The 16,604-nt window shown below is 40.7% G+C and overlaps 1 protein-coding gene across 1 annotated transcript in view; it reads right to left on the bottom strand.

Annotated features, from left to right (window-relative positions):
* Positions 1 to 1,497: 1,497 nt before the first annotated feature.
* tmem232 (transmembrane protein 232) overlaps positions 1,498 to 16,604 on the bottom strand; it is a 74,337-nt gene continuing 59,230 nt past the window's right edge. Inside the window, exons 12-14 of the mRNA XM_078213874.1 lie at positions 9,799 to 10,046; positions 7,753 to 7,846; positions 1,498 to 1,659 (exon numbers count right to left, since the gene is read on the bottom strand). Coding sequence (XP_078070000.1) covers positions 1,498 to 1,659; positions 7,753 to 7,846; positions 9,799 to 10,046 — 504 coding nt within the window. The remainder of the gene's footprint in view (positions 1,660 to 7,752; positions 7,847 to 9,798; positions 10,047 to 16,604) is intronic.

The raw sequence follows: 16,604 nt of genomic DNA, 5'->3' as shown, positions 1-16,604 counted from the left end.
TGAAACTGCCAAGAATCCAGAACAGAAAACAAAATAATGGAAACGCTGAAAAGTTAAAATAAAAATTGAATTTTTCTCCTTTGTGAATTAATGCATATTGTTGGATGATAAAGATTGGTTGGTTTGAAAATCCACAGGCCTCTATGCCTGTTATTGTTGAATTTCCTGGGGATAAGCAATTTGTGTATTTTCAGCAGGCACCTACACCAATATTGGAGCTGCTGGGATTGGTTCCCAATAGGTTGCGGGGGTGGAGAAGAGGTTAAGAAGTAGGAGAATCTGAAGTGGATAGTAGCACAAGGATAGTACTGACAGGACCATGTGAAGATGGTGTAAAAAGTCATAAAACAGTATTGTTTCATGAAGCCTAATTTGCAAAGGCCAGATCCATCTTTTGCTAAAGAAAGTACTGCACTTCTGCTTATTTCAGGAGTCTCATTGCAATTCTGAGGGATAGCTGAATGAGGATCCAACAGAAAGAAGAGCAAACTGGAGTCCCTGCATTCCTGAATTTTGCTACAATTTCCACTGATGATTGTCCATACCTGTCTCAAATGCATCAGATTTATGGACCATTGTCCCTAGACACATGTGGAATAAATCAGTTCAACATTCCCTGCAATTACTGCGACCCTGATATTGTTAAATATTTGAATATCTAGTGCTACGGTAATATGGTTATGTTATTGGGCTAGTAATTAAGAGGAGTGGGATAATAATCCAGGGAACATGAAATCCTATCATGATCTTTGAGGTTTTGAATTCAGTTGGAAACAAATTAGAAATAAAAAGCTGGCATTAGTGAAAGTGACCGACAAACCTTCGGATGCAACTAATGTCCCTTAGGAAGGAAAACCTTATTTCATCTGGTCTATGCGTGGCTTCCATCTCACAATTGCATAGTTGACTCCTAACTGCCCTATGAATTGATCCAACAACCACTCAGATGTATGAAACTGCTACAGTGGTTCAAGAAGGTGGTCCATCACCACTTTTTTGGGTCAACCATTGATAGGCAACAATACTGGCCTTACCTGCAATTCCCACATCTAGAGAATGAATTCATAAGAAACATTGAAGATTATTTCTAAACTGATTTTTCTTGAATAGTTTTGTAAGGTTAAAAATAGGTGTGGAGGAACGCCATTACTGTAAAACATTGAGTGGACTACAAAAACTTTCAGTAAAATTGAATATTACTAAAGCTTTAATGAGCTTGATTATTGTAGCGTGCCAATAGCTTGCCTCATGCTGGTACAAAATAGTACACTACATTTTTCTTGGTTAGCATAGATAGATATTTAATAGGACACAGAATTGTATTCATTGATTAAAAATAGCACTTCAAAGATTTACTAAAATTGCATTTCTGCTACCTTGTTTTAACGAATTCTGACAGAACGTCACAGAGGAAACTGAGGTAGGTACAATATTTTCATAAGGACTCTTCTCCCTCACCATGGGATGTGGCCATGGATACACCCTTGAGATTTGCCATCACAATGAAATTTCACAGATTGTTGTCTTTTTGCTAAGTTTCTCCTCCTTCCTCTTCATCATCTCATTAAAATCTTCTGCCACTATTTTCTGTTTCTCTTGAAGTTGCAGCTCCCTTTTCTTTTCTTCATCTTCCATTTTTGCTTGTAGCTCTTTTCTCCACTGTCAGATGAATAAAGTAAAAGCATTAAAATAATATGCATATTTAAATATGATGAAATACAAAAATAAATAAAATTAATAATGTCAATATAAGTATGTAAGCTTCTGATTTTTTAAACCTTTAATGAGAGAATAACATCTGAAAACATTTTGAGAGATTTGTAGGAACCTGGGGTCAAATTGGGCATTCTGAGGGGGTGATATTATGTAAGCAAAACGCCAAATATATGAGGACATTGGAAAATTGAAATGAGGATGAAGTTGAGATCTGAAGTGTGAATGATAATATAACAACAAGTCAAATTGTTCAAACAAAACGTAAGAATGTTTCTTTGGAAGAACTCTTCAAATGCAGATAATAAAAATATAACAAAACTTACTCCAACTTATAAATCAAAGAAAGGGTTTAATAAAGAAACTTCATTACTCCAAACTTGGGGCCACGCCCTGGGCCACTCCAAGCTCCCCACAATTCCCAACAGGTTCTTATTTATAGTGAGTCAGTTGACCATTACATCATTCTGTAATTGGTTCCATTGGTCGCATTACATCCAATACAAAGTTGTCACTGCTTACATTCTAACAAGAATAGATGTCTCTTGTACATAATGCAGATCTATACACCTACCCACACATGTATGCTCTGGCACCAGTTCTTCCTCTATTAATTAGACCAAACAGCAAGTAGGTAGACACAACAACTACTTGGCATTGAAGGGGTAGGGAGTATCTTGACACAAGGCATCACAGCTATATAGAACAGGCTTGATGGATCAGATAGTCTTTTTTCAGCCTGATGTTTATGTGTTCAAAGACTTGCCTTTGTTAACAATTTCAAGTGAATAATTTCAAAATCTCAAAAGTCCATGAATTCTACATTGTGCTTAATATTCATGTATGATTCCCAGTCAAAGGGCATTTTGGGGCTAGAATGGAGCTTCTGCACTCCATTAAATGACACATCCAACTTTCTTATGGTATGCAAGAGCTGTGTTAAACATACAGAAACTTCTCATAAATGAGTTATTAACCATAGCAAAGTTAAAGAGTGTAAGTCACCAGTTGAGAAATCATAACACCTTTCACTAGAGCAAAGGAATGAGCAAAAGGGGTTCCACGTTATCCAGGGGAAAAATAATGAAAAAAATCTTGTTCCCAAAGAGGGATGCATCTGTTCTGCAGCTGAGAAAGTAGGGGAAGAAAGATAGAGAAAAATCAAACTACTGGGTTTTATTTCCTAAAAATGCAAAGTAGTTTTAAAGCCATTTTGGTACAAGACCATCTCAGGCTGAACAACTCTGAGGACAGCCATGTATTTTCAGAATGGATATCCAGAATAAAGGGAAATTCTGGCAAAAACTTGAATTTAAAACCAAAGGTAACCCCACAATTTTGATTGGTCAATACTTTTATTTTCTTGCTGTCCAATAATAAAGGAACTTTGCAGTTGTAGACTAATAGAAAGAGGGAGAATGAAAGGCAACTGAGAGGTAGATGCAATAAACACAGATGGAGCAGAGATGGTCACACCAGCCAGTGCTGAGTTTACACTATAGGTGGTGTTGCCTAATATAGCTACACCTCTGTAGGGGTCGTGCAATCCCCCCTGACTAATTTCACTTCAGGTAACATCTGAAATGAATCAATATTAGATATCAATATATGTACAGTTCACTTGACTCCCTGGCTCTATCCCTTTGGCAAAGTTATCTCTGTGAATCAATCACCAATGCTGCAACTTGTTTAATGGGTCTTGGCTGAAAAGTGAAGACAAATGCCAAAGAACAACATGTTATGTTCAAAGAAAGGCACCTCGAATGCCTGATACAGGCCATCTGTCACTGTGAAGCTATAACTGCATTTGGAACAGTATTTGATGTCAGGGAATGCCAGAAGACTTTCACATCTTCTCCCAATCTTTTTCCCCCCACAGAAGAGACACTCTCAGACTGTTAACAGTGTAGTAAAATAAAAGAGTAGGTAGTTAACAGCATGGCAATGAAAGAAAAGTCAGCTCACTGTCCATCAAAATTAAAAATTAACCGAAGATTCTGCATTGATGTAATCCTATAAAAGGAAAGGTAGTGTAACTAATAATACAAAGTTACAGATTCAAAAACATCTATAAAGAATAGTGAACCTTGTACTTGTCCTTAGAACTACAATTAATTCACATCTGCATTTTTTTAGAGGACGCAGGGGTTAAGGCGAAGTAAGAAGCTGACCTGTAAACAAAACGTATTAAAAATAGCTTCTTCTGAAGATTTTCTAAGATCACAGTCCACTCATTAAAATTGGCAGACATTTTTCTTTTAAGTAACATCAAATTATTTTTGGGGGCCTGGGTTCAATTCCAGCCTCAAGTCATTGTCTGTGTGGAGTTTGCACATTCTCCCCGTGTCTGCATGGGTTTCCTCTGGGTGCTCTGTTTCCTCCCAAAGTCCAACGCTGTGCAAGTTAGGGGATTAACCATTCTAAATTGCCCCTTAGTGTTCAAAAATATGTAGATTAAGGGTATTAGCTATGGTAAAATGTACGGGGTTATGGGGATAGGGTGGGGCAGTGAGCCTGGGTAAGAACCCCTGGAGAGTCAGTGCAGACTCGATGGCCGAATGGCCTCTTCTGCACTGTAGGGTTTCTATGATTCTGTGAAATGCAACTTAAATATTTATTTTACTAAGGTGTTGCATGTCCTTTTGTAATTAGGGCCAAAATAACAATTACAGTATCCTTTGATAAAGTGACTAGACGCTGGAACAAGAATTAGCTGATTAAAGAAAATCAGCATAAATTTTTATATAAGATGTTGGAGCAGGAGTAAGTCATTTGGCCCATCAAGGCTGCTCCATTGTTCAATGAGATCGTGACTGATCTGATATAATCCTCAACTTGTTTCCTTATTCCCATAACCTTTGATTTCCTTACTGATTAAAAACCTGTCTATCTCAGCCTTGAACATACTTAACAACCCAACCTCTACAGCCCTCTGTGTTAAAGAAATCCACAGATTCACTACTCTCACAATAAATTCCTCCTCATCTCCATCTTAATTGGGTGGCCCCTTACTCTGTGATTATGTTCTCTGTCCTAGACTCTGCTACAAGGGAAACAACCTCTCAGCATCTACCTTGTCAAGTCACCTGAGAATTCTATATGCCTCAATAAAGTCACCTCTCATTCTTCTAAACTCCAATGAGTACAGGCTCAACCAACTCTACCTTTCCTCATAAGAAAATCCCTTCATACCCGGGATCAATTGAATGAACTTTCTCTGGGCTGCCTCCAATGCCAGTATATCATTCTGTAGGTAAGTGGCCCAAAACAGTTCACAGTATTCCAGGTATGATCTAACCAATGCTTAGTATAGTTTTAGCAAGGCTTTCCTATTTCATACTCAATTCCCTTTGAAATAAAGGCCAACTTTCAATTTGCCTTCCCTATTACCCACGCATGCTAGCTTTTTGTGACTTATGCACGAGGACCCTTAAGTCTGACCCTGCAGGTCATGCCTCATGAATCTGGTTCAACTTTTTAGTATGATAAGTAAGGAAATTGATTCTGCCTATATGGACTTCCAGGAGGCATTTAACAAGGTTCCATACAAAAAAAACAGGGCGGCACGATGGCACAGTGGTTGGCACTGCTGCCTCACAGCACCAGGGTTCGATTCCGGCTTGGGTCACTGTCTGTGTGGAGCTTGCACATTCTCCCCATGTCTACGTGGGTTTCCTCTGGGTGCTCCAGTTTCCTCCCACGGTCCAAAGATGTGCGGGTTAGGTGGATTGGCCATGCTAAATTGCCCCTTGATGTCAGGAGGACTAGCTAGGGTAAATGCATGGGGTTATGGGAATAGGGCCTGGGTGGGATTGTGGTTGGTACAGACTCAATGGGCCGAATGGTCTCCTTCTGGAGGGAGTGCAGAGAAGGTTCACCAGGTTGATACCGGAGATGAGGGGTGTAGATTATTAGAGGAGAGATTGAGCAGATTAGGTTTGTACTCGTTGGAGTTTAGAAGGCTGAGGGGTGATCTTATAGAGGCAAATAAGATAATGAAGGGGCTGGATAGGGTAGAAGTGGAGAGATTCTTTCCACTTAGAAAGGAAACCAGAACTCAAGGGCACAGCCTCAAAATAAAGGGGGGTCAGTTTAGGACAGAGTTGAGGAGGAACTTCTTCACTCAGAGGGTGGTGAATCTCTGGAATTCTCTGCCCACTGAAGTGGTGGAGGCTACCTCGTTGAATATGTTTAAGTCACAGATAGATGGATTTCTGATCGGTAAGGGAATTAAGGGTTATGGGGAGCAGGCGGGTAAGTGGAACTGATTCGCTTCAGATCAGCCATGATCTTATTGAATGGCGGGGCAGGCTCGAGGGGCTAGATGGCCTACTCCTGTTCCTATTTCTTATGTTCTTAGGTTCTGTACTGTAGGGATTCTATGAAAAATTCGGAATGCACAAAATAGTAGAAAACCTTATGATGTGGGCTGGTTATAGGTGAAGAAACAGAGAGTCAGGATAAACATTAGTTCCCTGATTGGTAAACAACTGGTGTTCCTCAGGAAACTGGACTGGAAGCTATGTTAATGATTTGGATAAAGGAAAAAAAGAATAACATATCCAAGTATGTAGAGGGACAGTAAGGTGTGTAGAAGAGAGCAAGAAGTTACAAATGGACACAGACATACTAAAACTATGGTAGACAGAGCTCAATGTGGGGAAATGTGATGTCGTCCTCTTTGGTTCTGAGAAAGAAATGTTGGAATATTTTCTTAATGGTGAGAGACCACAAGATCATTATCAGGAATTGACCATTTGGCTCCTCGAGTCTGTTCCGCCATTCAATAAGATCATGGCTGATCTGCTTCAGACCTTAACAACATGTTCCTGCTAAACCCCATACTTACCTGAACGAGTCTCTGACACTGAGCATTGCAAAGTGCCTCAGCGTGATTCACGTTGATAAGTGGTGGAGGGGGCCTCATCCTGCTGCCAAGGCCAGCAGCATAGTGCTGAGTGGGCCACTGCACATGCACCTGTAAATAGTGTGGTTGGGGGATGGGGGGGGAGGATGCCCCTTTTTTCTGAGAGGTTCATGGCGCTCCATGACCCATGTCCAGCATGCCATGTCCTCGCCTGTGGGTAGCAACTGTAAAGCCTGCCCTGTGCCGTTTCCGCTGGCAGGCTGGATGAATGGCGGGAGGCTGCTAATTGGGTCATCAAACCCGCTAATGACAGGGCACTATCTTTAAAGGTGCCCCGATTTGCGCTGATAATAAATTTCCCCCAAGAATACGGCGAACCGCCCCCCCGCACAAGCATTGGAGCAATCCCCTTGCCCACAACACAAGCATTGGGGCAACACCCCCAGCACACAGGCATCAGGGAACCCCGCCCCCACCAACAAAGTCCTAAGCAAGCATCGGAGAAGATTGTCATAAGATCTGGAGAGAAAACCGACCTGTTTTCTCACCAGAAACAACACTCTGCCATTTGTTTGGTATGATTTTGCCCGGAAAGTGAACAAGGATTGATCCTGTTGGAGACAAGAGGTGATGGTGCAGGAATGGAAAGAGAAGCCATTGTGAGGCAGGTGATTCCCTAGTTACAATCAGATAGATAAGATTTGCAATCTCACCCAGGTGAATGATGGAGGAAAGACATTGGAGGGTGATGTGGCTAAAATGTTGTAGATATTTCAAGACTGAAAGATTTTTGTTCGACAAGGGTGTCAAAGTAAATAGATCAAAGATGGGTAGCTTCATGGCTGTTTCATGAACATTAATATTGCATTTTAAATGTAATTCATTTCTTCAGTTGAATTCTTCTCAGTTGTTGCTTCCCTGGTAACCGTGGGCATTTTACCACATTACAGGTGCTATATAAATGCAATTTGTTATTGTTGTAATAATTCAGATACAAGTCATGGCGTCTTGTCAGGAATATCATCATGACAATCAGCACAACTGATTTTGTGTAGTTTGTCAAATGGAAAATAAGTTCAGTTCAGAACTAAACCCAACTAAAATGATCAGCTTCTTAGAGTTATAGAGAATAGAATTTAAAATGAAGTAGCTTTATTGGTAAAAGAACTTACCTGATCTTCCACTATTCTCCGCAGATTGAAGTTTGTACGAGAATTGAAATCAGGGATTGATTCACGATCTGCTTGTGCTAACGTTATTTCTTGCCTGAAATAAAACATGATTTCATAGTTACATTAACAATTTACTTTCGGAAGTGCTAAAGAAAACAGTAAGAATTAGAGAGTGCAAAATATTCAATATTATAAGAAGAATGAAAATATTTTGGCTGCGAACAATGCCTTGGGAGATGATATTTAAATAAATCTGTAGAAAATTGACAAGACAAAAGAGGGCTGATCTTACTTCCACTATTTAATATGTGTTGTTGCATGTTGCTGTGCTTTTTCATAGAAAAATAGAATCCTATAGTGCAGAAGGAGACCATTCGGCCCATCAAGGCTGCATCAACCACAATCCCACCCAGGCCTTATCCCCATAACCCCATGCATTTACCCAGTCAGTCCCCCTGACACTAAGGGGTAATTTATCATGGCCAATCCATCTAACCCGCACATCTTTGGACTGTGGGAGGAAACCGGAGCACCCGGAGGAAACCCACGCAGACACGGGGAGAATGTGCAAATTCCACACAGGCAGTGACCCAAGGCAGGAATCGAATCGGGGTCCCTGGCACTGTGAGGCAGCAGTGCTAACCAATGTGCCACTGTGCTGCCCTAGAATGCATGCCTTAGAATCCATGCCTTAGAATGGATTTAACTGCAAGATTAGCTATCTGTAAGTCAACGTCACTCTGATTCATTCTTCGCATCATTAAAATGCTTTGTTAAAGTAATTAGTCCAGATACATACAGTCAGCTGGAGTACTATGCATGATGGTCCAGAAAATATAGTTAGATTGAAGTGGTTTTAAATAAACAAGGTTGAGGTGTACTTATCTCAATGCTAATTTATGCATTTTAATGGGCAAATAGGCGTACATAACGATCAAATGCAGAATCAACATGCCACTATGAAAATTATAATGCAGCTTGCACTAATCAGCTAAGCAGATGTATATTACTTATCCTATTTGTATTATTTAAAAATATCCTCATTACAATATTTTGAAGTGTGAAGACTAAAACTAATTTCCTCCTCCATTTAATAATTGAGATTTTTTAGTTCGGCCCCTGAAATAAAAAAATTGTCAAGAACTACTTGTTGATATAATTGTGCCTCACTCTAGCAGTGTCCCTTTTTTGTTGGACGAGACACATACTGCTGCAGAAAATTGTCCTGAAAACACTCTAGGAACTCTTGCCCCTCTCTGCCTCTTACTATATTCAGTCTATATTTGGGTAGATAAAGTTCCCCATCATAGTTGCTCTATAATTTATATCAGCACTTCAGGCAATTGCAATGCAAACCCTTACCTGGAAAGTTCCATGTGGGGTTCTCCATTGCATCTTTGGCGTACTCCCCAAATCCGACAGTGGGGAGCTCAGAGGTTATGGACCCATTTTCTAAAACTGTTGATGAACATCTATTTATTTTAGATTGTTTACTGTTGTTTGGTTAACACCATAGAGCTTGCACCTGAGCCACTCAGTATACCATTTAAGCTTTGCTCAATGTGTACAGCCCAGCTCCAAGTAAACAACTCATGTGACTATAAATTTTCTTTAGCAAACAATATATTTAATGTAGATTTCTCTAATCAATAGACTTTGCCTTTGTCCACATTGTCCACTTTGGTATTCTAGCTGTCTTTTCTTCCCTGATTTGGTTCTATTCTGCAGTATTCCATCATGTTCCTCCCTCTTGTTCCTATCATGTTTAAAAGTCTATTGACCATTTTTCACATGAAATATGTGAAAAAATAGTGACTTTGAATCTTTTTTAAAATCAAAATGTATTCAAAGAAGCTAAAAAAAGATTTGGGGAAATGGTACTGTCGATCTCTGCCCGTACCTCCAGTGTCTAACACCATCACTGCTGATATAAAACAATAGATCTTTCCCTTTTTAAAAAAAACTAATTTTGTAGTTGAATTATTGTGGCTGGAAAATAAGAATAAATGGAATTCAGAGTGAGTACCATGTTAAATTTATTCTTACCTGAGTGAAAGACCGGCGATTTTTTTTTCCACCTTCAATTGTTTCTGAACTAGAGACCTGGGAAGAATGGGCTGTTGCGGTTCCATCCGAGGCAAAGCAATATAAGGAACCACAGGAGGCAGGCAAAACTGAGACAAAATGTTTGCTATTCGCCACCCCAGAAAGTGAATTACTACTGAGCTCCTGAGAGATGATGATGTTTTACAGCTTGCATTAATGAAAGGATTTATTGGGCCATTCAATTCCGCCTAGGAAAATAAAAAAAAATGGACAAATCAAGTGCAACCCGATAAGCAATATTTGTTCATCGTCAGTGTGTGATTAGTACCGTATAACACACTTGCAATGATGATTTATTTTCTCCAGAGTTTCCACAGCTGCGACATTGAAGTTGTGATGGACAATGTAAACCTCTTTGGAGACCCAATATTAGGGTGTCCACTGTTCTTGTTTTATTGAGTCACTTAGTTACTTGCCATTGTTATTGAAAGAACATACACAAAGATCACACTCACGACTGCCTACCTCAAACTATTTGTGTGAGCTACTCCATTTCAGAAGAATATGCAGGATGATAAGTCAAGAGGGTGTAGGCAAGTGTTTGACCATCTTTGCTAGAACAGATATTTGTACCCATAATTTCTAATTGAATTTAAGTCACTGAGTGCATTTCTAAAAGCTGTGTACTTGGCCAGTCTGGTGTTTAGAGCAGCAAATCACTGGTAAAAATGTTGACACAAAATTCCAGTGGAAACACAGAAAGATCATGAATCAGGAGAACTGTAAAATGGTGCAGATTCTGTGCTCTATGAATCTAACCCAGTTCTACAATACCTTTAGATAATGCCTCAGTGGTACCATTCTGAGTTAGTAGCCTACTCCATGCGCACACCAATATGCTGCTAGACAATATAAACAACCGAATGGCACAGATATCAGCGCTAAATCAATTGCATCAGAATCCCCATTCAGCATGTAAGAGGGAATTCAGAATAACCTGGGACTAAAAGACTAACAGATCAGAGTACATTAATTTAGCGAAGTCACAAATTGCCTGCAATATATTTTACAAAGGTACTGTTTGCATAGAAACATATATAACCCACTGTTAGAGAATTTAAACCGATATTTACGAAAACATATATTCTGTATTAAAAGCATACACCTTGGCTAATGATGAGACACAGTACAGGAAAGAGATAGAGAATCTGGTGAACTAGTGTGACGGCAATAATCTCTCCCTCAATGTCAATGAAACAAAGGAGATAGTCATCAACTTCAGGAAGTGTAGTGCATGGCATGCCCCGCCTATATCAGAGGACAAAGTAGAAATGGTCGAGAGCTTCATGTTATTAGGTGTCCAGATCACCAACAACCTGTTCTGGTCCCTCTATGTGGACGCTATAGTTATGAAAGCCCATCAACACTGCTACTTTCTCGGCAGAATAAGGAAATTTGGCATGTCCACTACAACTCTCACCAACCTCTACAGATGCACCATAGAAAGCATTCTTTCCAGTTGTATTACAGCTTGGTATGGCTCCTGCTTTGTCCAAGACCGCAAGAAACTACAAAGGATCATGAACGAAGCCCAGCCCTTCACTCAAACTAGTCTCCCATCCACTGACACTGTCTATACTTCCCGCTGCCTTGGAAAAGCAGCCAGCATAATTAAAGACCCCATGCACCCGGGACGTACTCTCTTCCACCTTCTTTCGTCGGGAAAAAGATACAAAAGTCTGAGGACACGTACGAACTGACTCAAGAACAGCTTTTTCCGTGCTGCCATCAAACTTTTGAATGGGCCTACCTCGCATTAAGTTGATCTTTCTCTATTCCCTAGCTATGACTGTAACACTACATTCTGCACACTCTCCTTTCCTTCTCTATGTACGGTGTGCTTTGGCTTTTCTAGCACGCAAGAAACAGTATTTTTCACTGTATACTAATACATGTGACAATGATAAATCAAATCAAATAACGACACACTGCTCTATGGCATGATGGGATGTAGTCAAGTAAAAAGAACCACATTCCTCGGAACAATGCGGCTGTTGAGCAAAGGGAAAAAAACTCTTATCAGTGTGGGCTCCAGACAGTGCTAGAGGACCCAGACAGTTAATGAATAGAACATACACTACACTTGATAAGAAAATATCAGGTGACTGTGAGAAAGACTTCCAAAGTCCACAAACTCACGTAGTCCCATGCTGTCAGAAGTTAAATGTAATTGGCCAAGGTAAATAATCCATACTAATAATGATTGGCTCATACCCGACTGGTGTGAGCAAAGGGCTTTTGAAAATTGTATAATTGTAACACAGAGTGATGTAATTTCAGAGTAGATTTGGATTGCCCCAAATCTCTCTCCCAAATGCGTGAACCAAGCTTGAGAAATAAAGAAATGTCTTTAACCAGAATACTGTCTCCATGAGTCTTGTGTTAGCTGAGAAATGATGTGGAGATGCCGGCATTGGACTGGGGTGAACACAGTAAGAGTTTTAACAACACCAGGTTAAAGTCCAACAGGTTTATTTGGGAACAAATACCATTAGCTTTCAGAGCGCTGCTCCTTCATCAGATGGAGTGGAAATGTGCTCTCAGACAGGGCACAGAGACACAAAATCAAGTTGCAGAATACTGATTAGAATGCGAATCCCTACAACCAACCAGATCTTAAAGATACAGACAATGTGGGTGGAGGGAGCATTAAGCACAGGTTAAAGAGATGTGTATTGTCTCCAGACAGGATAGCCCGCAAGTCCAGGAGGCAAGCTGTGGGGGTTACTGATAATGTGACATAAATCCAACATCCCGGTTTAGGCCGTCCTCATGTGTGCGGAACTTGGCTATCTCTTTAAGATCTGGTTGGCTGTAGGGATTCGCATTCTAATCAGTATTCTGTAACTTGATTTTGTGTCTCTGTGCCCTGTTTGAGAGCACATCTCCACTCCATCTGACGAAGGAGCAGCGCTCCGAAAGCTAATGGTATTTGCTACCAAATATACCTGTTGGACTTTAACCTGGTGTTGTTAAAACTCTTACTTAGCTGAGAAAGCCAGCAGAATACATGGTTTCTGAAAAAAGCTCCAACTAAAATACAATCAACTGAGAGGCACAGATATCAGCGCAAAATCAATTGTATCAGAATACCCCATTCAGCTTTCAAACTGGAAAAATGTAAACAGGTGCTGTTGTGAACAGGCAGATCAAGAGAACAAATACTTGGTTGTCAAATGTTAACTAAACAAAAGCAAACTACTGCAGTTGCTGAAAATTTGAAATCTTAAACAGAAAATGCTGGAAAAACTCATGGGGTCAGACAACATTTGTGGGCTTCTCTTGCTTTGTCTCTTTTCCTTGCAACTGTCGATGTGTGATTGTGGCCTGCTGTTTCTCCTCTTCATCCTCTCTAACATTCCAAACACCAAATCAATGTTGCCAGCCATGCATTTTACTGAAGATCCTGGTCAAAATTCCATTGTAGAGTAGTTCAACATCGGTTACAACAGCCAAAACAACAAAAGCAGCAGATCACCTTGTAAAATGAACATACCAGTGATTTACCTGGAAGCAGCTTATAATCCTTTTAAATAACTCAAGAAATAGAATCCCTTTGACTGTCCCCACCCATGATTTGTGGGCTTGTTACAGAATTTGCAAACAGCATTCTAAATTTATTAAATATAACATCTGGGTCTGGATGCAGGTACAACACTCTTTTGACCACATGGAACCATAGAATGTTACGGCAGAGGAATATCCAATTTGATCAGTCCATTGTGCTGTGCCAAAAAATTAAAAGCTAGCTGCCCGTTTCAATTCCACTCTCCAGCAACCAGTCCTTGCAGGTTACAGCACTTCAGGTGTAGATCCAGGTCCCTTTTAAACAATTTGAGGGTTCCTACCTCTGCACCAAACCAGGCAGCGAATTCCAAACACTGACTGCCCTCGAGGTGAAGAAGTTTTTACTCGTATCACCTCTAATCTTTCTACCAATCACCTTAAATCTGTGCCTGCTGGTAATTGACCTCTTTGCTTGGTGGAACAGGGTAACTCTATCTGGGCCCCTCATAATCTTGTGCACCTCAAACAGGTCACCCCTCAGAGTTCTCAGATCCAACCCCAGTCCATCCAATCTCTCCTCATAGCTGCAATTTTCATGCCCTGGAAACATTTTTGTAAATCTCTTCTGCCCTCTCTCTGTAATGTGCAATCAGAACTGTACACAAAATTCCAGCTGTGGCCTAACCAGCATTTTATACAGTTCCATCATTACATCCCTGCTTTTGTATTCTATACCTCACCCAGTAAAGGAAAGCATTCCATATGCTTTCTTTACCACCTTATCCATCTGTCCTGCCACCTTCAGGGACTTGTGAACATGCACTCCAAGGTCTCTCACTTTCTCTATTCCTCCCAATATTCTCCCATTTATTGGGTATTCCGTAGCTTTGTTTGCCCTCCCCAAATACATTAATTACTTCACACTTTCTGTGATTGAATTACATTTGCCTCTTTGCCACCCACTCACCGAAACCATTGACATCTTTGAAAGTGGATAAGTAACTAGGGCCAGAGGAATTGTATCCCAGGCTGTTAAAGTAAACCAGGGAGGAAATAGCGGATGATCTGAGCATCATTTTCCAATCCTCATGAGATACAGACAAGGTCACAGAGGATTGGAGGTCTGCAAACATTGTACCATTATTTTAAAAATGTGTGAGGGATAGGTGAAGAACCTATAGGCCAGTCAGTCTGACTTCGGTGCTGGGCAAATTATTGGAAACAATTCTGAGAGACAGAATAAACTGTTACTTAGAAAGGCATGGGTTGATCAGAGATAGTCAGCATGGTTTTGTTAGGGGAAGGTCATGCCTTATTAACGTAATCAAATTTTTTGAGGAAGTAGCAAAGAGGATTGATGAGGATAGTGCAATGGATGTTGTCTACCATGGATTTCAGCAAAACATTCGACAAGGTTCCACATAGCAGATTGGTCAGAAAAATAAGATATCGTGGGATACAGGTTGGATCCAAAATTGGCTCAGTGACAGGAAACAAAGGGTAATGGCTGACTTGACATTTTTGCAAATGGAAAAGTTTCCAGTGGTGTTCTGTATGGCTCGGTGTTGGAGCCTTTGCTGTTTGTTGTATATCTTAATCATTTAGACTTAAATGCGGGAGGCATGATTGGGAAATTTGCAGATGACACAAAAATTGGCCGTGTGGTTGATAGTAAAAAGGATATCTGTCGACTCCAGAATTATAGCACTGGTTTAGTTAAGTGGGCAGAGAAGTGGCAAATGGAATTCAATCTGCACAAAAGTGTGAAGTAATGCATCTGGGGAGAGCAACAAAGCAAGGAAATGTCCAATAAATTGGAAAGGTTTTGAGCAAGTGAGAGACCTTAAGAGTGCATGTCCACAGATTTCTGAAGGTAGTAGGACCACCTTGTCCCACCTCTTAGGGTTAGGGTTAGGGTTAGGGTCAGGGCACAGGCAGAAACACGCCCTTACTACACACTCCATGCTCACAAGCACTCCACATTGACTCTCCATGCCCGCACAGGCCTCCCTCACGCCGGCCACACTTTCAAATTGCTCCCTTAGGGTTAGGGTTAGGGTCAGGGCACAGGCAGAAACACGCTCTTACTACACACTCCATGCTCACAAGCACTTGGGACAAGGTGGTCAAGAAAGGGTATGGTCCACCTGGGACAAGGTGGTCAAGAAAGGGTATGGAATTCTTTCCTTTATTGGACAGGTACTGAATACAAATATAAAAGCAAAATGCTGCAGATGCTGGAAATCTGAAACAAAAGCAGATAATGCTGAAAAACCCAGTCGGTCTAGCAACATCCGTGGCGAGTGAAATAGAGTTAAAGTTTCGAGTCTCTATGACTCTTCCTCAGCTAAAGAGAGAGAGAAATGTGATGGATTATATACTGCATGAGAGGAAGTGTAACAGCAGGAGTGGACAAGAAGGTGAAAGCTAGGAAAGATTGCAACAAAGATGTGTAGGTCATGAGAAAGAGGAAGTATTAATAGCAATGTGAAGGGCTATAGAATGTGCTAAAAGTGACATAAAAAATATCAGAATGTGTTAATGGGAGAACAAAGGTCAGTGAAAGCAAAACTAAACAAGTGGCAAATGGCCCAATGTTGGAGGGGGGCAGTCATATAAGGACAAAAATGTTTTTTCGATATAAAACAAAAGGCCAAGATGGAGGAGAATCCATCTGTTACTTGTTATTTAGTTTTGCTTTCACTGAGCACTGATGGGGGAGCCCAGTGTATCAGTGCAAAAGAAAAGGCTGAAGCACTTGCAACAATCTTCAGCCAGAAGAGCCAAGTGAATGATCCATCTCAGCCTCCCCTGGAAGTCCCCAGCATCACAGATGCTAGTCTTCAGCCAAATTCAGTCACTCTATTTAATATCAAGAAACGACTCAATCACTGGATACTACAATGGCTAAAGGCCCTGACAACACTCTCGCAACAGTATTGGAGACTTGTACTCCAGAGTTAGCTGCGCTCTTAGCCAACCTGTTCCAGTGCAGATACAACAATATGGAAAACTGCCTAGGTAGGTGCTGTTCACAAAAAGCAGGACAAATTTAACCCGGCCAATAACTGCCCCATAAATCTACTCTGAATCATAGTCATACCTGGCACAAAGGAAGATGATTGTGGTTGTAGATGGTCGATCATCTCAGTCCCAGGACATCACTGCAGGAGTTCCTCAGGATAGTGCCCTAGGCCCAACCATCTTCAGCTGCTTCAATGACCTTCCCTCCATCATAA

Source organism: Mustelus asterias, chromosome 6 (genome assembly GCF_964213995.1).
Source record: "Mustelus asterias chromosome 6, sMusAst1.hap1.1, whole genome shotgun sequence".
Lineage (NCBI taxonomy): Eukaryota > Metazoa > Chordata > Chondrichthyes > Carcharhiniformes > Triakidae > Mustelus > Mustelus asterias.
Note: the sequence above shows the minus strand (reverse complement) of the source record. Positions and strands in the feature narration are given on the sequence as shown.